This window comes from Penicillium odoratum (genome assembly GCF_028828045.1).
Source record: "Penicillium odoratum strain IBT 22623 chromosome Unknown utg000005l_segment0_segment0, whole genome shotgun sequence".
Lineage (NCBI taxonomy): Eukaryota > Fungi > Ascomycota > Eurotiomycetes > Eurotiales > Aspergillaceae > Penicillium > Penicillium odoratum.
In genome coordinates, this window is record NW_026643147.1 from 5,774,960 (window position 1) to 5,795,469 (window position 20,510).

A 20,510-nucleotide genomic window follows, 5' to 3' on the forward strand; every position below is an offset into this window, starting at 1 on the left:
GGATCTCAGAGGTAGCGCTTTTCGTGAATCTCCTCGTAGCACTGGATGTGATCGCCAACGGCAAAATCAGCCCAGCCCTCGAATCCGATACCACACTCGGTGTCTTTTCGCATCTCAGTAACGTCCTTCTTGACGTTCTTCAGCGAAGTCATCGTGCCTAGTTCAAGTTAGCAAAGTCGAGCGTTGAAAAGCGTAGATGGGATGGGTATATGCTCACCATCGTATACAGTCTCGTCACCTCGGATGACTCTGACCTTACGGGCTTTGTTGACTGTGCCGTTACGCACACGGCAACCCGCAATAGCGATCTTATCACGTCCCTTGACGGTGATTTCAAAGATTTGGCCAATCTCGGCTTCACCTGTGACACGCTGGGTAATGGTCGGCGCAAGATATTGACTCAGGTCGGCCTTGACATCGTCGATGAGTTTATAGATAATATTGTGGTCCATGATCTTCACGCCTTCTTGCTCCGCCATGCGCATCATGTTAGGATCAATGGGCATGTTGAAAGAGATGACTCTTCCTTTAGCAGCAGCAGCATGCTCGATATCGAACTCTGCGACGGGGCCAACTGCCGAGCGAAGAATGTTGGCATAGACTTCGTTATTGCCAATGGCAGCCATGGAGTTCATGACCGCCTCTGCAGAACCATCAACATCGGCCTTGATGATGAAATTGATCGCCTTCGGGCCAGTTGGTTCTGCAACAGCACTAGGCGCGTCATCAGATTGAGACTCCTCGAGCTTGCGCTTTTCAGAGAGTTCTCGTCGCGCCTCGTTAATGGCAACCATATCCTGGCCAAGCTTCTCAGTATCAGCCCGTTCCTGACGATATTCCACAACATCCTTAGCCTTCTGCTCAGTGGGCGCCTGAAGAATCTCAGCACCAGCAGCAGGCTGGTCTCTCCAGCCATCAATCTCGATGGGCATTCCTGGGGTTGCTTCACTGACGGTCAAGCCAGCCTCGTTACGCAAAGTGCGCACTCGAGCCCAGGTATTACCGGCAACAATGATATCACCCGGCCGCAGTGTACCACGACGGATAAGAGCTGATGCGACTCGGCCATAGGACTTGGTCGAAGCCTCAAGGACCCATCCCTCGACGTTACCGGTCCTTTGAGCCCGGTGGTCAAGCATCTCCGAGAGGGCACCAATAGCCTCTTCAAGCTCAAGCATACCCTCGCCAGTCTTACCGCTGACTCCGATGGCTTGAACATCACCACCGTAATCTTCCACGTGGACACCGTGGACTGACAAATCTTGTTTCACTCGATCCGGGTTGCGGCCCTCCTTGTCAATCTTGCTCATGGCAACAATGATAGGAACGTTCGCCTGTGTTGCGTGCTTGATGGCTTCAATGGTCTGTGGCTTCACACTGTCATCGGCGGCTACCACCAGAACCACGATATCAGTGACGTCGGCACCGCGACGGCGCATTTCCAAGAATGCCGAGTGTCCAGGAGTATCCAAGAAAGTAATCAATTTTCCAGAAGGCATTGGCACAGAGAATGCGCCAATGTGCTGAGTGATACCACCGTGCTCAGTCGCAGCAACGGATGATTTGCGCAGCCAGTCCAAGATAGTAGTCTTACCATGGTCAACATGGCCCATGATAGTTACCACAGGCGGTCGAGTTGGCCAGTCAGAAACATCTTCTGGCACTGGTTCAGCCTCAATATTATCCGCCCCAGTATCGAAGATAGCTTCATAGTTGTACTCAGCGGCGACCAACCCAGCAGTCTCGGCATCCAGCACATGGTTGTATTCGACATCCTCAAAGCCCATTTCCTCCATGCGTGCAATAAATTGAGCTGGCCGGACGCCAATGACATCGGCTAGGTTGTTAACACTAATGAATTCAGGGAGGTAAAGAGGTTGAGGAGCAGCACGCTCCTCCTCCTTCCTCGCCTCTCTCTTAGCTTCTTTCGCCTTCTTGCGCTTGCGTGCCTCGCGCCGCTGTTCACGTTCCTCAGCTTCAAACTCCGCGGACTCGGAATCCCGCTGCTTTCCTCCATCACGGCGCTTCGACTTTTTGACATCCAGTGGAATATCTTCCTCACCTTCACCCGACTCTAGTTTCTCTAGCGCAGACATATCCCAGGTCCATTGGTCAACTTTATCCACTTTGTCGACTTTGGTGACTTTCTGTTTCTCGACTTTCTTTTTCTCAGCCTTGGCCATGGATTCCTCAGCCTTAGGTTTATCCTTCTTCGGCTGTGCAGCAGCTTCTTGGGCCTGGAGTGAGCGCTGAAGCAATCGCAGCTTGGCAGCTTCCGCATTATTCCGCGGTGTCCGCGCCTCCTCTGCTGGTAGTTCTGGCCGCGGTGTATGACAGAAAGGACAATCCGAGTATTTTTCAAAGACATATCGTTGGCAACCGGGGCAGTCCCAGTCGGTTGGTGCCCGCTGCGGGATTCTTTGCCTTGGTTTTTTATTCCAGCTGTTTCGATTTCCCGAAGGCTCCCGGTTATTATTGCGTTCGTTTCGTTGGTTTGAGAGTTCCCGGTTGTTATTCCAGTCGTTTCGATGACCCGAGGGTTCCTGATTGTCAGTACGTCGTTGCCGTTGCTGGAAACCGCGGTTGTCGTCTCTGTCAGCAGAATCCCCGTAGGAGCGCTTGGCCCATCTTTGATTCCGTAGAGGATCCGATGAGCGCTCACGTTCTGGCGCTCGTGGTGGGGGTTGGGGTGGCTTGCTTCTAGCAACCAGCGCGTCTCGCAATGTCTGCTCCGCGGCACTCAGACCTGTCGATTGCGTTCCTCCAGTACCCCATTTGCTTCCAAATTTGGGGGCTCCGAACTTGGGCGCAAAGCCGGAAGTTTTCGGAGTGGTCGCAGATCTTCCATCACTTTTATTATCCCCGGGTTCCGAGTTTCGATGCGATGCAGAGGAGTGAAAGCTCCGTGGAGAGAAGGTCGAGGTTGAGGCCGTTACGCTGGTCGAAGAAAGCTCGACGCGGCGTGAAAACTGGACAAAATGTTAGATCCTCAAACAGTGTTATTATTATGAAGGCCATCTCACCCTTGTGACCGCTCGCCTGTGCATTGCTTGTCTTGTCTGCTCTACTGTTTAGCAACTGTCAAATGCAGAACTGATTGCGGTCGCTTACGTAAGCTCTCGGTCTCACACAATATGATTGGTGGATCAATCAAAGAGACTGTATCTCCTGTTAATCCATGTATATTGCTGTTGCTGTATGAGCTCGAAACATGATATAAATAAATTTTGTTGTACTAAAATACCAGTAGAGTACCTGGAACTTGACTTGTGGGCTCTGTCTTTGAGTACAAGTGTGATGGACTTCCTATGCAGGTAATCCTGGAACCCAGAAAGAACTGGCGCTGGTGTCAGCTGCGGCATCAAGGCATCAAGTGATCAAAGTGTTGCACAGCATAAAGCCAAAAAAGACAGTACTCCCGTTGGCTAACTACGTAACACTAGGTAGATGACTGTTGCAACCATCAATGATCCAAAAGAATCGTTCTCAATGAAATAATGACCCGCAAAAGATATAAATCTGACGACTAGAAAATTCATGGTTCTATCACAGATACTGGAGCTAGAAGATCCGTACATTGATCGCTCAAAGTCTATTTTATTTCCAAATGTGCACAACTAATAGAACATTCAATTGAATCATTTACTCAAATCCAACGAGACTCTAGGATTCCTATGCTTATTTGGCCATCCTGCCTGGTCCCACATGATGCTCATCCTAGAATTACCCGCTTCATTGACTCTGAAGGTAGCTGTAGTGGGTTGGATCCAGGTGAGTAATAAATTGAGGCGTTCAACTCATGTATCTCCGCTAAAATTCATTAGTATCTAGTCATCAAGGCAATCTACAATGTCTTTTTTCATCCCTTGAAGGACTACCCCGGCCCGCGAAGTATGGCTGCTAGCCGGCTTCCAATCACCTACGCAAGGTTAGCAGGCCACTCTGTATATTTGACCCTGCAGCTTCACCAAAAATACGGCCATGTCGTCCGTATGGGTCCAAATGAGCTGAGCTACTCCGATTCAAGCTCTTGGAAAGATATATACGCCAGTCACCCATTCCGACCCGGCGGTATGCCGCCAGAGCGATCTGCCGCCGAGACCTTTGAGAGGAAGAACACCACCCGCTCACTTGTTAACGTCCGGGACAAAGAGCATTCAAGAATGCGTCGGGCCTATGGGAGAGCACTTACGAAACAGGCACTTCTGCAGCAGGAGCCACTCATACTTGAGCATATTTTGGATCTTATCAGAAAGCTGGAAGAACAAGAGCATTACCGCATCAATATAGAAGACTTGTTTACCTTTCTTGTAGCGGATATCACCATCCATTTTCAGCTTGGGAGCCACCTTCACATACTTGATGATACCACTCGCCAACCCTGGGTAAAAAATATGATTGGCATGATACGAAACTCTACAATACTAGGGATCCTTGCGGAATTTCCTCTTTTCGGAGCCATTTTCCAACTAGTGCTTCCCCTATTGATGAAGCAGGCACGAAACATTCATTTTGGATGGATGACAAAAACCCTCGATGATCGCTTCGCTACGGAGTCAGATCGGCCCGACTTGGTGCATTTGGTGGTAAACCATACTGGAGCAGAATCATCAGTGTCAGAAGCAGAGTTTCGAGCCAATGCACCCATATTTTTCCTCGCCCAGACTGAAACAACTACTACGGCACTAAGTGGGCTAATAGCTTTGCTACTCAGTGAGCCGTTCATTCTCTCTGAATTACAAACCGAAGTCCGCTCGAATTTTCAAACTATCTCAGACATCAACATGGCAGTGATTGAACGAATGAAAGTTCTCAACGCATGTATCAGTGAAGTTCTTCGGGTTTATCCACCTGGGCCATCGTCAGTACCACATGTAGTACCACAAGGAGGTGGAACGATTTCCGGCAGATGGGTTCCAGGCGGAACTCGAGTGTATAACTCTATGTTTGCCACCTTCAGGTCCTCTGAAAATTTCCATGATCCAGAATTGTTTCTTCCTCAGCGGTGGTATAAGGAAACGGACGAACAGTTCTTGGCGAATGACAAGGCATCATGCAGGCCGTTCTCTATGGGCCCAAATGAGTGTCCCGGTAGACAGTAAGTCCAGTATTCGTACTGCTGAGTTCATGTTTAATCTTCAATGTTGAACTAATATTGGTTGGAATAGCATGGCCAACCAGCTAATGACCATGATAATGTGTGGGATAATATTGCGTTTTGACTTTGAACAGGATACAGAGAGCAAGCTATGGTTTTCCAAGCAAAAGGCATGGACGTTTTGGAATAAGCCACCTTTGATGATGAAATTGAGAACTGTCAAGACCGGTGTCTGATGCAAGGGTGAAAGATGGATCTGATACGTGGTTTTGTCATTGTGCAATTCGTTGCCTTATTGAGTTGGAACATCTCAGCACAAGTCGTCACCAAAAGAATGCTTAGTTATGTGATGATTTTATCCATATAAGAAAAGGTTGCAAAGTATTAAGTAAACACGACTGCTGCTGGATTCGACAACTATTCCGAAAAGTCTTTATAAATATGTAGATACGAGTCAAGCTCATAAGACCACTCCGCCAAACCGTCTATCAATGAATAAAGAGACATAAGAGGGGGTAGACTGTGATCTATCTCGTCTCTCGATCTTTTTTCAGCTTATGTTTTTCTATATTGTCAATCAAATCCGCCATATCATATTACTAAGCATCATTGGTCTAGTGGTAGAATTCGTCGTTGCCATCGACGAGGCCCGTGTTCGATTCACGGATGATGCATTTCTTTTTGTTGTTTTAGTGTTACTTTCCTCACTTTATATAGTCTTGGACTTGTTTTTTATGACTTGGTCTCTTAAGAGGTGGCTAGTTAGATTGCGTATCAATTTAAATCACATAGCCAGCGAGAAATCCCCAAAAAAGTCTTGCCACGCAGTAGGAAAATAAAACAGATTTAGACCGGGAAAGTCCCACTCCGAAACAAATTGTTCCGGTACAAACCACTGTAAATCTGCCTGCGCATCAAACAGCTCCCAGAACGGAGACGTCGCCGTCGTACCGCCAGTACTCGGTTGCTGCGATTCTCGTAAAGCACGTCCATATTTTTCAATACTAACCTTGAGAATCTGGAGATAGATGTTCCCCGCTCCGGTTTGATTAGTATCAGAGCCTGCTTTGCTCAATTCATGAACGAGCCGGTTACCATGTTCCAGAAGCTCCTCGTGTTCTTCGTCGCGTTCAGGTAGGAGTCGGGAGAGTTTCAGGAGGAGGAGGAATGCGAAGGCACATTTTGCCCAGACAAAGTCCATCGCGTATTTAAGTTTAGCGAGATAGAAGTCTGGCTCGTTCACCATTAGACGAAGATGTCGTCGAGCGCTGGATTTGGCTGTGTGGAGAATTTTTCGTTCAGTTGGGGACATGGTACTTTTTTGGATGTCAGTTTTAAAATTCAACATGGGGAGATGGAATGCATACGCAACGTTCTCAACGCCCATAGCTCGAAGGGCTTTGCAGTTTAGCATCATCTCAGCCCAACATTTTTGTACTCTGAGGGCTGCCAGAAGGAACGGTCTTTCCTCCTGTGCGGCAATTGAACTCTCTATGATGGCGTTAGAAATAGTAAGTGATTGTGTATTCGCTAGCGTCACCTATAATTCGTAGCCAATCACTGTAGGGGTCAGCATGAGTTTCTCCAGTCTTGGTATATGACATACTCAAACCAAATGTCCAAATCCACCTTCATTTCATGAACGAAGTCCGAAATGTCTGGACCATCAAGTTTTGTTCGAGGTCCCAGGCTATCATTAATAGTGGCTATTAAGTAGTCAGCGAGAATGACCTCCAGCCCGAGGTCGTTTCTCTCATACCTCTCATAATATTGAGCTACCAGAAAGCTGTCAGAAAATTCCATAGATAATTAATTTGTCTTCATTGAACATACCTCAACTTGAGAAAACAATCTCAGATCAAGCACCGTCGTCGAAGGATGGCTAAGAAGAATCCGACTCCGTCTTGAATTCCCCAGCAACCGAATCCCAGGGGGCTTTCCTCCATCAACACGAAATCTGCCCAAAAGAAATCAGCACTAGTCTCCTAAAACCCACAAGAGTAATTCACATATGCTCCAAAACCAAAAGTCCAAACCAAGTCCTTGACTTCCGCATCAAATCTCTCTCTTTCTCAAAGTCATGATCCGGCACCCCTGCCGCATCTTCGTCGTTCCTGTGCGCTAGTCGTTCACTAAGCTCCTCAAATGCCTCGTGGAGTTCAAGATCCAGTGCCATCCGCGTAGCGAATGATAGAATGAGAAGTCGCTCTGCGGAGTAGCATGCTACAACAAGCATCGCCTGAATGGACTCGAGACAGTTAAGTCCTTTGTTTTGGATTATGACATTGATCCATTTTTTGAGTTCGGCGTGGAGCATGTCTGAAGTTGGGCCGCCAGTCCCTGTAAGTATTGTTAGTTGATACAAGGCTGCAAATGTTTATGTGGTAGTTTCCGGCTTCTTTACTTGTTTCAACCATGCAGCCAACGGTGCAGATGGCGTTCAAGAGAATACTGCTTCGGGATCGGACGGAGTCAAAGCTATCAAATTTTGGGTCGAAAATCGGAATATATCTGTCCTGTTATTTGAGAGAGGTTAAAATTGTCCCATATCCAAACAATACTTGTTGAGTCCAAGGTTGATACTTACACAACCTTGGAAAAAACTTGAAACGTCAGCTAGGGCTTAGATATGCATAGAAGTGTATCAAACGTACGTGTTAAAGCATGAGACTGCGCACTCCGGTGTTATAAGTCCCTTGTCAATAAAATCTGCAATTGACTCTTCTCGAATCTCAAAGCAGGAGCGCTTCCGCTTATTGGGTCGAAAATTGTCTTCATTTGACGGCTCATACATTGGAGCCACTGTCGTGATCCCATTTGGAGAAACATCCGACACAGATCTTTGGTAATGATGTGAGCCATCCATATACTCAGCTGAGCTTGGGTGGACCGTAAGAGCACCTACACCATCTTGCTGGTGAGGGTGAGTAAACTGGGATGCCGAAGTGCAGGCACTACCGCGGCGTATATCTCCTTGATGATATAGCTGTGGAGAGTCAATACCATGCTCTTGAAATCCTGTATTTTGGTTTATTTGATGCTGGTTAATCAATGCTTGCATATCATCAAGTTGTCGTCGCAAATATTGAACCTCGGACTCGACGCCCTCAAGCCGCCTGGAGATAGGTCAGTTGGTTGTTTTGGCTGAGATGAAGACATTCGTGTCATACTCCGAGACAGGGTCTTTAGGTATCTCAAAGAATATGCATTGCTTATCGATCTTTTGACATCTGAAACATTATCAGGGCCCGTTCATGCATAACGCAGTAGTGGCACTGCATACCTCCCACAAGGCCGATCTCCATCGCATTTAACCTAAAGCGGAGTTGGTGAGCTTCTCAGTCATGTTAGCTTCAAGTTTTCGATAAAGAACTTACCTTAGACTGCCGACAGGCACTACACGCTTTCTAGACAATGGGACATGGGTGTCAGGGCGCTTCAGAGAACAGGGCCGAGGTCCGAACTCCGGGGTAGGTCACATACAGGGATACGCTTTTTCCCGATCGGCACTGGCAGGACATGCAAAGAATCATCGTCGTGCATTGTCAGATTACCCGTTACTTTGTCAGTCAATGAGAAGATGATCACCGCGTGATCTCAAAACGCAGGGTTCGGGTCTTCCTCCGCTGTACGGAGTTTGCGGGGGTTGGACCCACTCAACAGCCACTGACCCAAGCGCTATCGTTCACCTCTGCGTAGCGGACCATGCTGTCCTGGTCATCACCATACTGAAGTTATTTGCCGCCATGAATGAAATTCATCGATCTATCCATTTAAAAGTCCTAGAATTTAGCATACGGTGGACAACTTGGAAATTCAACTGATCCGCTGCTATATTTCCACCCCCGAATATATTTCCGAGGATAAGATATTGGTTCAAGTCGTACCTGTCACATACCTATCTTGGTATATGCTTGTATAATTTACTGCCCATGATACCTCTTGAATGTGAAGGCATTCTTGTCAGTTTACTTATTTGAGTTTTTAACTAGCCCGATCCCATGTTTCGCAGTGCCTCCGCCCCCTCTATTTTCTGCACTGCACTAAAAGCGCGCGATATCTCCATCAAGTCACGACAGATGTCGTTAATCATGATGCGAGATGAAATTCGATCACCAGCAAGGTGCCTATTGTTGTTGACAACACGGGAGATACTTTTGTTTTTATTGAGAAAGAGGTTGGCAATGCACTACGTGCTGCCAGTCCATATTTACCAGTCGCTACATTTAGTGCTGAGGAAGAGTGTAGACTTACAATTTTCTAAGACTCACAGCACTTTGGGCTTGGTGAGTTCTCAGGGTGCGAGAGTTTTTTACCGACACGACTAACACGTTGTTTCCATCGCTAGGGTCAACGAGTTATCCCCACCTCTATCTCCCAAGCCAACTTCGCCAAAAAGAGTCATATTGAAGCCCCGCAACTTTTTTTCCTGAGTGGAGTGATGCATGAAATAGCTCTAGATAGAATACTAGATGGTACCAGCCACAGATCTTTCACTTCTTACGCATACTGATCCATAAGCCTAGCATTTTGTGGAAAGGTCAAGCCAGAGTGGACGGAGACTGAAAGTGGTACCCGATCAGCTGAAGGATATATTATGGTAATCTTGTTTCCTTCCTGCCATATCGGCACTCGCTCGATACAACACCATGGATATAGTTTGCCAATCTACGGCTAGGATACGGGAAGATTTATTGACAAAGGATAAGACCTAATGTTATCGAAGCTACCGGGGGCTAGCATCCTAGTACTACTGTACTAGTCCTTGAATGTTATCGGAAAGACTATTGGATATTGTCATCGTACATAGTGCAAACTTCCCATGTACACAGCTTCAAATTTAGTCGAGAGGGGTTAGGATGCGATAGGCGTAATGGACGACCACTTTGATGCGATATTCAAGGTTCCTTCCAAGCAGCTGACCGCCAAGCCAGCAGATGGTGGTATGCACTGGCAAGCTATTAAGACCATGCGGGTTCATATCTGCTCAACCCACAAAGCTCCTGAACGCCATGCTGTGCCATACATCATGGTTGCGAAGATATTGCAAATGAGTACAGAATTTCCCTGGATGACTTCACGATTAGAATCCTGCCATCGGAGATACGTGCGGAGAACTGTGGCCGGATTAACATGTCTGTGTGGGTGTTGAATACTAGTTTAATTAGCATTGAAGTGACACTCACATGTGTATCGCCTGGGGATAGATGTTAATGAGAAAAAAACATTTATAAGGAGTGATCACTGTTGAATATCCTGCCATTTTGAACCAAGTGTATCTAACTTCTTGCGAAGTAACGACGCCGCATCATCAATACCGGCACCTGAAGTTGTAGAGACTGGACAGAAATGCTATGGAGAGAATGTCAGTGTAAATGACGCGTTTAGTGAAAAAATTCGCTTACCCAATCCACATCTAGTGCATCCAGTTGTAGTAATTCAACCTGTTCCTGGGCTTTCTGTTTATCCTATTATCATAATAGCGGAGAACCTAAATTAGTTGAAATCCTACGAATACGCCGCAGCGGGGAATAACATACCAGTGGCTCCCCTCTAAAATTGACCAGAATCAGCCATGGAATCCCTTTCTTGGTTGTAGGGTAGAAATCCATCGGTTTAGAATTGACTGTTCCCTTCGCAGATAGCTCCAAGCAATCCTTGAGCATATGCCGTATATATGGATTGAAAGCATCGGCGACCACAATAAAAGCATCTGAATCTGAGAAAAGCAAGCCATTTGCTACAAGCCAGCGCTTGGGACCGACGATGCCCAGGTAGCCAAGTCTGAAATCGAATCTATATTTGCGATTACTGCCTGTATAAGCCGATGCGCCCGAATCCTGATCTGGGACATAGCGGTTGATCGGGCTGTCACTGAGATGCTGTAGCAAAGCCTTGTCACTCTCAAAATCGTCCTCACTCACGATGCTCACTCTTGTCAATGACTGAAACGCGGGTGTTGCCCCAAAAATTTCCTTGAGCCGGGTCAGAAGTGAAGCCATGATGAGTACCTGGAAGAGTTATTGGCGGAGATAAACATTATGGAGCGCGGCGCCTACAAGTTAACTACAGCCAGTTGGCGGGAGTGGCCCTGTCCATGTGACCTGGTGCAGCGGCATCGTCCCGTTTAGGAATAGCTTAATTGTGGTCCATTCTCCTATCCACGTCTCAAAAGTGGTGAAAAGGCAAAAATAAATATGTAGTTCTTCGTTAGAGGCAACACATGAGCATGGTGAATGTGATGGACGGGCAAAAAGAAGAAGGGCAAAAAGGAAAAAGATGAAATATGCTCCCACGCCGGGAATTGAACCCGGGCCGGCCCGGTGAAAGCGGGCAATCCTAACCACTAGACCACATGGGATAGTTGATGTACTGTGAAGTGAAAGTATGCATGATACTGCCTATGCTCCATTTCCCGAATCCCGTGATGCCCAAGACAGCCGATACGATACAGATTGTCCGGCAAGTTTGGAGGTGCCTTCTATCCTGAATGCTTGCAGATGTGAAATCAAATAGGAGATATCCTAATGCAACCAGCGTCAAATTTTCATAATTTATGCCGTCCTAGAGCGCACATATCTTCGGATCATAGGTCTTATGCACCTTTAGGTGACAGTGTCCACCAAGCGTCTAACAAGGTTTTGAATATCCGCAAGTAGAATTGCCTAAATTCTTCCAAGATTTCTAAGGTTCTTACATAAAACACATCGCTCGATGTGAAATCGCACAGGGCTGACGGTGGCAGGTATACCAAGTGTCATGTCATACCTTGTTAATAATAGTAATACCCAGGCCCAACATACCCGATTTATGCGGAAAGATAAGATCATGTGGCTTACCAGCCTAAGTCATCTACGCGCCCGCTAAGTACCTGGACAACTGAGCTAGTAATGGACATATGCATAATTTTGATAGAAATTATATACATAGACTGGCGGTGTCCGGTAAAGTCACCATATCTAGATTTCTTGCGGCTGAAAGTCAGGCTCTTCCGGATCGAAGCTCATCTCCGGCTGTTCAGCCACCTCAATTTCAGGCACATATTCCACCTTAGGCTTCGACACGTAGGGCTGTCGATTAATCGTTCTCCAAAATCTGCTTGTCTCCTGAATATAATCCGTTTGCTCGAGCGTGGGCTCCCATTCTGCTTCGTGCGCCTGCGCAATCTGAAGATACGGTGACAGAGTTTCATTCAGATGTGTGCTGGGAGTGCCCGGGAAATGAACCAGCAGATCTCCAGGGTGTACCTGGAAATGAGCAGGAGAGTCCTTGTTATGTTGCCTTCCGTCTGGCGATCGCATATAAGCGTTGAACCATCGCAGTGGACAGTAGACAACAAATTTTGCAAATTCTTTGTTCTCGTTGAATAAGTTTGTGAGGGCTGATTGATCGGGCCAGTATAATTCGACGTTTGGATGGACAGTTGGGTAGGCGATCGCCGCGGATAGTAGTTTCACGGACCATTCATGTACGCGGAGGAAGAACACTCCATTATTCATTCCGTTCCAGTCTTTTGTGAGTAGAAGGTGGACGTTTCCAAAGTCGTCGGGTGGGAGGAAGACCTCCAGGGGCATATTGGGGTTCATGAGAACTGTATCGCTGTCATGCCAACTATTGAACGAGTCGCGGATTAGTTATGCTCGAAAGTGCCAATCGATCCAGCGCGTAACTCACAAAAGCCACTCTAAGCGTTGTCCTTTGGGCTTTTCCAGTTCCTGGAGGAGTAAGGATAAGAGAATGGCATATTTATTAAATGTACCGTCAAGGATGGGTTGACGGAGGATGAAAAGTGGATAGTTGAAGCGCCTGCCATGCAATTCATGTGTTTCTAGCGCTTGGTCGTATATTGTGCTGTTGCCATATATCATAGTCACTTTGGCAATAGTTGGCTGTATTTGAGGGCAGTTGTTATTGTTGTTGTTGTCTTGAATTTGTTAGCTTTCTTCGCAATCTGAATCTCATCGCGAATCTGCACCCACTATATACGTCAAACAACCTCACAAATCCCAAAATGCCGAAGGCCGCAAGAGCCAGCTGCTGCCATAATCTTGACCTCATACGAGGGCTTCTGTAAATGAACTTGAACATGCTGGAGAGTTCCTTGTTCTGACGTGGTTCCCACAATTGGACATTGAAGCAGGATAATAAGGGGACAAGGGTCCCCCCACTAGAGCAGGGAGTCGGGGCCGTATGGATAAGAAATCGCGATTAGCTACGCTGTATTAAAGATACAAAGACATATGTTGTTGATTGATGCATAAAATGGCTTTTTTTGGCGAGTGCTCTTCAAGGCCATTAAGCGTTCGTGATAATGATTCGCTTGGACCCGCCCGAACAGTCTCGGTAAAAGTGTACAGCTATAGCTTGGCGGGTGATTCTGGGCCTCGTGTGGAGCGCTCCCTTGTTGACAGGGATTAGTGAGCCGAGCGCCGGTCCCTGCATGAACTAAGGAATGATGGGTGCGATCACTGCGATGTATCCAGGATCTCTGGTTTGTTGGTTTTTGTTTTTATTAGATATAGTCAATACAACTTCACTGGTCGCCTTTCGTACTACTACTATGTTTGATTTCCGCCCCCAAACGGGCGAAAATCCCGGAAATCCATTGAATTTAGGAAGAACGCCCAGAAAAGAGACCTTCGAACTTAAAACCTTACGGATCAAACATGTTCGAGCTTGCCAAGTAATTTGTAATTTATTTTACTTTTTTGTGTAATAATTTGGTTCTGCTGGTATAGGATTTAGACCGCTTATCTTCAGCTAGAAACGCGACCAAGTGAAGCCGCAGGAAATGAACAAAAGCGACTCCAGTGTTTCAGCTTTCGGTACTTCGTATGACCTTCGGCATTGTATGGAGGAGTGTTCCGGATGATTGATCCCAGATTTAATATCTCCACTATGGCAGGATAGAATATCGAGTTACAGGGTTAACATGGTTGATCTCACTTATATTGACATATTGCGTAGACCATGTGTCTTGTAGACTCATCATTAGTCTGCAACATCCGCATCAGGGCCAGAATCAACGATATCATGATAGAATTAACAGCAGCAGCAGTGGAAGTAATCGCCACTACCACCACGGCCATCACTACCACTTCGGCCTCCACGAACACTATAACGACAATTGCTAAGACAGGACTGTTCACTCCACCGGCATCTTGCTCAAGCTCATGTACCTATGAAGGGAAACTAGCAAACAGTGTCTACGGTGGTCTTTTAATGCAGGACTGCGTGTCTATAGATGGTTATTGGAGTATATGGGGTCGGGTCAGCTGACCCCCTCCGTTTGTCAGCGCTTGCATGTCTTTAGCTAGATCTCTCTCTCTCTCTCTTTCTCTTTCTCTCCTCCATACCTCTCGGAATACAGATCTTGTCCCTTTCTTCTGTTTCCACGCTACTATGTAGCCCTTTCTTCCCCTGGACAGCAGATCAGCTGCCGACAATGGTGATAATACCGCATGCTGGCCATCCGGGTTTGGAAAATGGGGGAGGACTAGTGCTTCTCAAGTCTCTAGTCCCGGTCACTGCCTGGTCGGTTATACATCGGCAGCTATGACAGTTGCTGAGTCGGTTACTGGTGTGGTTTGCTGCCTCTCGTGAGTGCCAGAGAGCCTTTTGTCTTTCTAGAGAACATTCGGCCAACCACTCAACTCGCTAGAAATTTAAACTACACTGTCAGCGCTGACTTTCCGGCATGTCTCAGCCTGTTAGCATCAGCAAGTTCACGCCGAGAAACTACGGACAGCACAGAAATCACCGGACCAGTCACAATGTGGGCTCAGCCCATAACAATTTAGCGGGAGGAAAAGGATTTAAGTCTTTTTGTGTCTGTAACTACAACCTCGCCCTCAACTTCGAGCTCAACCACGACCTCTGAAACAACCGTCACTTCGTCGATATTAACATCCCTTGCTTTGACTTCAAGGCCGACTTCAACGGCAGCCACAACGGCAGGCTCTGGTAGCTTATCTGGAGGATCATCATCCAGCGGACTGTCGACAGGAGCTGGAATTGGAATCGGAGTGGGCGTGAGAGTGGCTGGGGTGACCGGACTTGCTGCTTTAGCCCTTTGGTTCTTTTTGCGCAAGAAGCGAAATCCGATAACTGCCCAGGGGTTAGCCATAAGAAAACTTTCTATGAGGCCTTGAATGGTTCTTACGGTGGTCTTCTCAACACCCGTGTGACATTCGCAGCCCTACAAACCTACTGAGCTGGATGAATACACGAGTCGGGATAAGCATTTTCATAAGTTGGACTCTTGATGGTTTTAACATGGAACAAACTATGATCTGTATCTGTTGCTTTCAACTAACATGTTCAAGTTGGTTTGCGGGTCTCATGTAAGGCCTCGATTGACGTCTCCTACAGGCACAGGAGATGTTTTAGAGTATGTGTGTTTATTAGCGCTCTTCAAAACCTTGGTAGTCAAACTCTTTCTGTATATAATCTATATTGTCTAAATCTTCATTACTTGGGTGAACCGCTGGATTTTTGGAGATGCCTTCAAAACCACCAGCCCGCGACTTTTCTTTTTTGTCTCTTTACCTTTTATACCGCTATATATAAATTTGCAGAGCACCTTGACCGTTCTATCGGGTAGGAAAGAAGGTAGAATACCGGGTAAGATGCTGAGGCTGAGTGGGAGACTGAGTGTCACCTCAGTAGGCGCTGCGCTTTTAGCGCGGCGGAAAGCCTCTAGTTGTCATGTTAAATGGGATGTTCCTGACTCCTGATCAGGAAGAAGCGGTTGAATCACGTGATGTCCAGGTTGTTAAACGTGACATTTCCAGGGCCCAGACCTGGGACGAATCAGAATGCCTCAATGGATCGGGAGTATAATTCCATGCCCTTCCAACAGCTGTCATGACGCGCTTAACCCAAAATGGGGATGGAGGGGAAAAACTGATCCACCAATCACAACCGATCGATCAAATTTTATGGGGAAAACCGGTTTCCAGATCGGGGGGACTCCTCAGAATATGAAGCACCGTGGATCGAGTTCTATGCCAAACAACTATGGCAATAGACTCGGGATCGGCATACCCGCGGGAATCTAGGTGTGACTCCGAACAAGACAGGATCCGTGATCTATCAAGGTGCGCTGCCCGTTCGTTTCTCACCGGCCCCCTTGCTGATCATCATCTTCAACTGTTTTTTTTAGATATTATTGTACATTTGATTCAGATCCACAATCCACCAGCAGCCCTCGTCTCTCGCCTGACTCTACACTAACTGCCTTGGCACAACTCGGGGTTTTTCGATTTGGATGTAACCGTTCGTTCGTTTCCATCATTGACGGCGAGTCGCAGCATCTTATTGCGGAAGCAACGGCATCGGTCTCTTTACGCAATGAAGATCGACATCTCCCAAACGATGGCATATATCTGGGTGTTCGGACCCTCGATCTAGAATGGGGTGTTTGCCCCCACGCCATACGTCTTTTCACAGGACAGGACCCCTCACGTGTCAAGGACTCGGAAAATATAACCGCCAATCGAACACGCAACATCATTCGCGACTTCACAACAGAAGACTTTTACAAAGACCGCCCTTACGTTCTGGATTGGCCCTACTTTCGCTTCTATGCTGAAGTGCCTTTATATAGCCCTTCTGGCTATGTGCTGGGCTCATACTGCGTGGTGGACAATAAAACGCGCACAACATTTGGAGACGAGGAAGTCGTTGCTCTCCAGGAGATTGCAGATGCCATCTCTCAGCACCTTGAGAATGTTCGAGTCGCTCATTACCACCATCGTGCGGAAAATTTGGTCAAAGGCTTGACTAATTTTGTCAAAGGACACTCATCTGACCTTCCAGATCATCTCGACCAACTTGCAGCTCCGGAAACGCTGAACTTCCATAACCTGAACTTTACAAATAGAGCCATCAATTCGAATCAGCCGGACACATCGGCCTCAACAAGTAAATCTTCTAACACTAAGTCGACCTTGGATCGATCATCCTTGGCAACCAAAGATGAAGTGATTTCTCTTTTCTCGGAGGCGAAAGGCTCGGAAATGACACGGCAGACTAGCCAGCCATCATCGCTTGCCCCAGGCTCTCCGGAATCAGCAGAACTACTATGCTCAAACGAGTGCTTTGACCCAGAGGCAGCGACGGATGAAGTGCCCATTGCAGAACGTGTTGCTGCGATATTTTCCCGTGCTAGTGACCTACTCAGAGAATCAATGGATCTGGATGGTGTAGCCTTCCTTGATGCACGTCAAGGTGACTCGAAATTGTTAGTTTCGTCCTTCCAATATCTGCACCCTCTAACAGTATACAGTGACCTTAGTGATGATTTTGGAAACGGAGAGTCTCCCAATTTTGCAGACTCTAGACCTGTGATAAATCTAGAACCTTGGGCACTGGGCAATCCCGCTGAAATAACGCCAGATAATAAGGAGAGCCTGTGTCGCCCATTGGACTGCCTGACCACCGATCCTCTCATACCAGGGTCCGACCTCACCCTTTCGGAAGACTTTCTACGCACATTGATTCAAAACTTCCCAAGCGGTCACATTTTCAACCTCGACGTTGAACCTTGCGAGCCACAGACCTTGGAACAGAAGGCTTCTAGCCATCTTGCGGAGAAGCTCCCAGGCGCAAAGTCGGTACTTTTCATCCCCTTGTGGGATTGGAATAAATCACATTGGCTAGCAGGAACACTGGTTTGGACACGGCAAAGTTGCCGTCCTCTAGGCATGGAAGAATTGCATTATTTCAAAGTGTTTGGTGATTCTATCATTTCTGAGGTGTCTCGGGTACATTGGTCGGCGACCGAGAGGTCCAAATTTGATTTTGTGTCTTCAATCAGTCACGAGCTTCGCTCTCCATTGCACGGTATACTCGGGAGCGCAGAATTGCTTCAGACCATGCCTCTTCAGCCCTCGCAGCAAGAAATGGTCAAGATGATAGACACCTCAGGCTTGGCATTGCTTAACACTATTGATCACCTGTGAGTTTGTTGATCCAACATTGTTACGACGACACATACTGAATTTACTATAGACTGGAATATTGCCGGATCAATGATTTGGCAACCGGGGGGAGACCGGACAAAAACAGGTCCCAAAGGGAGATGGCTAGACAAGAATCCCACTTTGACCTCGGCACATTAGTGGAAGAAGTTGCGACCGCTGTTTGTGCTGATAAAAAAACACGATTCGTCTCCGCTCTCGCAAATGAATCTAAAGCCGGATCCGAAGTCGCCGCGGGCCCCCAAAATGACAGCAACAATGAAGTTTCAGTAGTCTTGAGGGTCGACCAGCCCGGCCTTTGGGCAGTGCGATCGGCGGCCAGTGCCTGGAGAGGTATACTCCTCAATCTTATTGGCAACTCGATGAAGTGGACTGAGAAAGGCCTCATCGAGATCACGTTGTGCAAGATGACACCTGACACAACGGACGAACCATGCCTTGCTCACTTATGTGTCAAAGACACTGGCAGTGGAATCTCACGAGACTACCTCAAGAACCGGCTATTTTCTCCTTTCGCCAAAGAAGACTCTCTATCGCCAGGTGTTGGCCTTGGCCTCAGTATCGTCCGCAAGTTTGTCAGAACCCTAGACGGTGAAATCGATGTCAGAAGCGAGGTGGGTGCAGGCACACAAGTGGACATCCGCATACCCGTCAAATACCCAAGAAAACCTCATCCTGCCGAGGTAGAGGATATGCCTTCACTTCTAGCAACATCGACTACATCAACTCCAGTCCGAGCATGTCTGATTGGCATACATGGCCAACCGGAATTGGATGATATACCAACTGGGATCCTAACCGTGGACGCGAAACGGAAGTTATCAATTCAAAACGCGCTTTTTGATGTGTTTATGTCACAGTTGGGGTGGATTCTAACGTCAGCAAAATTTCCTCGCCAGGAGCATGGCGATGTTGCAATAATTGAAGGCGCAGATCTTCATGTAATGCTGGCCAATGGACTATTGGCGACGGATTGCGAAGAAGTCTCAAAATTCTTCATTGTCCTCGATGGAAGGACATCGCCTCTGACTGATGAATTGCCTCCAAATTTCATACGCGTGTCGCAGCCGTTAGTATAAAGTTTTTTTGTTGTGCATACATCAGCTGACGATTCTTACAGATTTGGACCAAAGTCTCTCCATGATGCTGCAGCAAGACTTCTTAAAGTCTTCAAGACGCCACTTGCGCTGGCGACAACAGAATTAGCACCGATCATTCCATATACAGCTCTACAGAATTTGGACCTAAAAACACAGCAAAGCTCTAAGAATACATCAGCGACGCTCGCATCCGGATGTGAAACTGCGATCGCCAATCCTCCCGAACAGGCTGATATCAGTGAACCCCAAACCGAGGATCAACCCAAACCCGCAAATGTCCTTATTGTGGATGATAATCCTATCAATCTCAAGGTTTGTGAACATGCCGCCTATTGCGCTATTTCTGTAGCAGTTTGCAGAATATCAGCTCACAAGTCTACTATTAGATCATGTCCACATTCATTTGCAAATTCGGATGCCGGTTTGAAACCGCATTAAACGGACTAATAGCTCTCGAAAAGTATGAGACTGCTGATCAACCATACGACTTTGTCTTGATGGGTAAGTTTGAAAGATCATGCTCGATACTCATAAGGAAATTTTTAACATTAGCAGATATTTCCATGCCCGTAATGGATGGACTCGAGGCAACAACAAGAATACGTGAGCACGAAGTCGAAAATAAGCTCAAACCGTCGTGCATCATTGCTATTACGGCTGTTGCTTCGAGTGATATACAGGATGCTGCTTTCAAGGCTGGGGTCAATGACTATCTGATCAAACCGCTATCTCTTGACAGACTTCGTGAACTAATTCGGGTATGATTTCACGGAGTTCTACGCATGCGAACCATCTCATTATAAAGCTCTTTCAAAAAAAACATCGATTCGAGGTGTCTACTGTTCGGTTCATGTGTGCCTGCTTGTGGATCGATCTGTAATCACCGCAAGAATGGCGAAACGTTGAAACGCAACAGTCGTTGGAAAATTCTCCAGCTAATACGAAAATATCTGTCAAAAGCATGAGCATGAAAATTTTGAAATGTGCCGCGTTGAAAGTCCGTAAGTCGCCTTGCTATGATCAACGATTTGAAAACGATCACCCACCGCCACATTAGTCTCTGACGTTCCACAGTGCCACCAGCGAATGCTTAAAAGCATTCTAGCCTGTTACTGGAAATCTAATGAGCAAAACGGAAGTCTGAACGTATGTTGCCTTTTTCTTTTACAGTGCTGATGTAGTAAATATTCTGGTCCGCACTCATGGAATCCCATTACTGCTCACGCATCTTGGTTCTTCCATGAAATGGCATTTTGTGAATGGTCATCATAACGTTCCAGCACACAAGGACAACAAAGGATTTGTTTCCCCTTCTTATAGCAAGGCTTA

The 20,510-nt window shown here is 46.9% G+C and overlaps 7 protein-coding genes across 7 annotated transcripts; 2 read left to right on the forward strand and 5 right to left on the reverse strand.

Annotated features, from left to right (window-relative positions):
* Positions 1 to 5: 5 nt before the first annotated feature.
* On the reverse strand, positions 6 to 3,047 carry N7520_007742 (translation initiation factor 2; the record flags this gene model as incomplete). Its single annotated transcript, XM_057141676.1, has 3 exons — positions 6 to 157; positions 218 to 2,969; positions 3,024 to 3,047. The coding sequence occupies 3 exons, from the start codon at positions 3,045 to 3,047 to the stop codon at positions 6 to 8; spliced, it is 2,928 nt and encodes a 975-aa protein (XP_056995682.1).
* Positions 3,048 to 3,708: 661 nt separating this feature from the next.
* On the forward strand, positions 3,709 to 5,288 carry N7520_007743 (cytochrome P450; the record flags this gene model as incomplete). The annotated part of the gene is made up of 3 exons (XM_057141677.1): positions 3,709 to 3,771; positions 3,825 to 5,098; positions 5,240 to 5,288. 3 exons carry the CDS (start codon positions 3,709 to 3,711, stop codon positions 5,286 to 5,288), a joined length of 1,386 nt encoding a protein of 461 aa, XP_056995683.1.
* A 594-nt stretch (positions 5,289 to 5,882) lies between these two features.
* N7520_007744 (uncharacterized protein) lies at positions 5,883 to 8,641 on the reverse strand (the record flags this gene model as incomplete). Its single annotated transcript, XM_057141678.1, has 11 exons — positions 5,883 to 6,414; positions 6,466 to 6,585; positions 6,705 to 6,859; positions 6,932 to 7,055; positions 7,108 to 7,438; positions 7,503 to 7,614; positions 7,749 to 8,214; positions 8,269 to 8,328; positions 8,382 to 8,413; positions 8,476 to 8,505; positions 8,582 to 8,641. 11 exons carry the CDS (start codon positions 8,639 to 8,641, stop codon positions 5,883 to 5,885), a joined length of 2,022 nt encoding a protein of 673 aa, XP_056995684.1.
* A 1,698-nt stretch (positions 8,642 to 10,339) lies between these two features.
* Positions 10,340 to 11,100, reverse strand: N7520_007745 (uncharacterized protein; the record flags this gene model as incomplete). The annotated part of the gene is made up of 3 exons (XM_057141679.1): positions 10,340 to 10,450; positions 10,504 to 10,566; positions 10,639 to 11,100. 3 exons carry the CDS (start codon positions 11,098 to 11,100, stop codon positions 10,340 to 10,342), a joined length of 636 nt encoding a protein of 211 aa, XP_056995685.1.
* A 957-nt stretch (positions 11,101 to 12,057) lies between these two features.
* N7520_007746 (galactosyl transferase GMA12/MNN10 family protein) lies at positions 12,058 to 12,672 on the reverse strand (the record flags this gene model as incomplete). The annotated part of the gene is made up of 1 exon (XM_057141680.1): positions 12,058 to 12,672. One exon carries the CDS (start codon positions 12,670 to 12,672, stop codon positions 12,058 to 12,060), a length of 615 nt encoding a protein of 204 aa, XP_056995686.1.
* Positions 12,673 to 14,894: 2,222 nt separating this feature from the next.
* On the reverse strand, positions 14,895 to 15,224 carry N7520_007747 (uncharacterized protein; the record flags this gene model as incomplete). Its single annotated transcript, XM_057141681.1, has 1 exon — positions 14,895 to 15,224. The coding sequence occupies one exon, from the start codon at positions 15,222 to 15,224 to the stop codon at positions 14,895 to 14,897; it is 330 nt and encodes a 109-aa protein (XP_056995687.1).
* An 893-nt stretch (positions 15,225 to 16,117) lies between these two features.
* Positions 16,118 to 19,945, forward strand: N7520_007748 (hybrid sensor histidine kinase/response regulator; the record flags this gene model as incomplete). Its single annotated transcript, XM_057141682.1, has 7 exons — positions 16,118 to 16,197; positions 16,263 to 17,342; positions 17,388 to 18,059; positions 18,113 to 19,150; positions 19,202 to 19,493; positions 19,568 to 19,682; positions 19,737 to 19,945. The coding sequence occupies 7 exons, from the start codon at positions 16,118 to 16,120 to the stop codon at positions 19,943 to 19,945; spliced, it is 3,486 nt and encodes a 1,161-aa protein (XP_056995688.1).
* Positions 19,946 to 20,510: the final 565 nt, after the last annotated feature.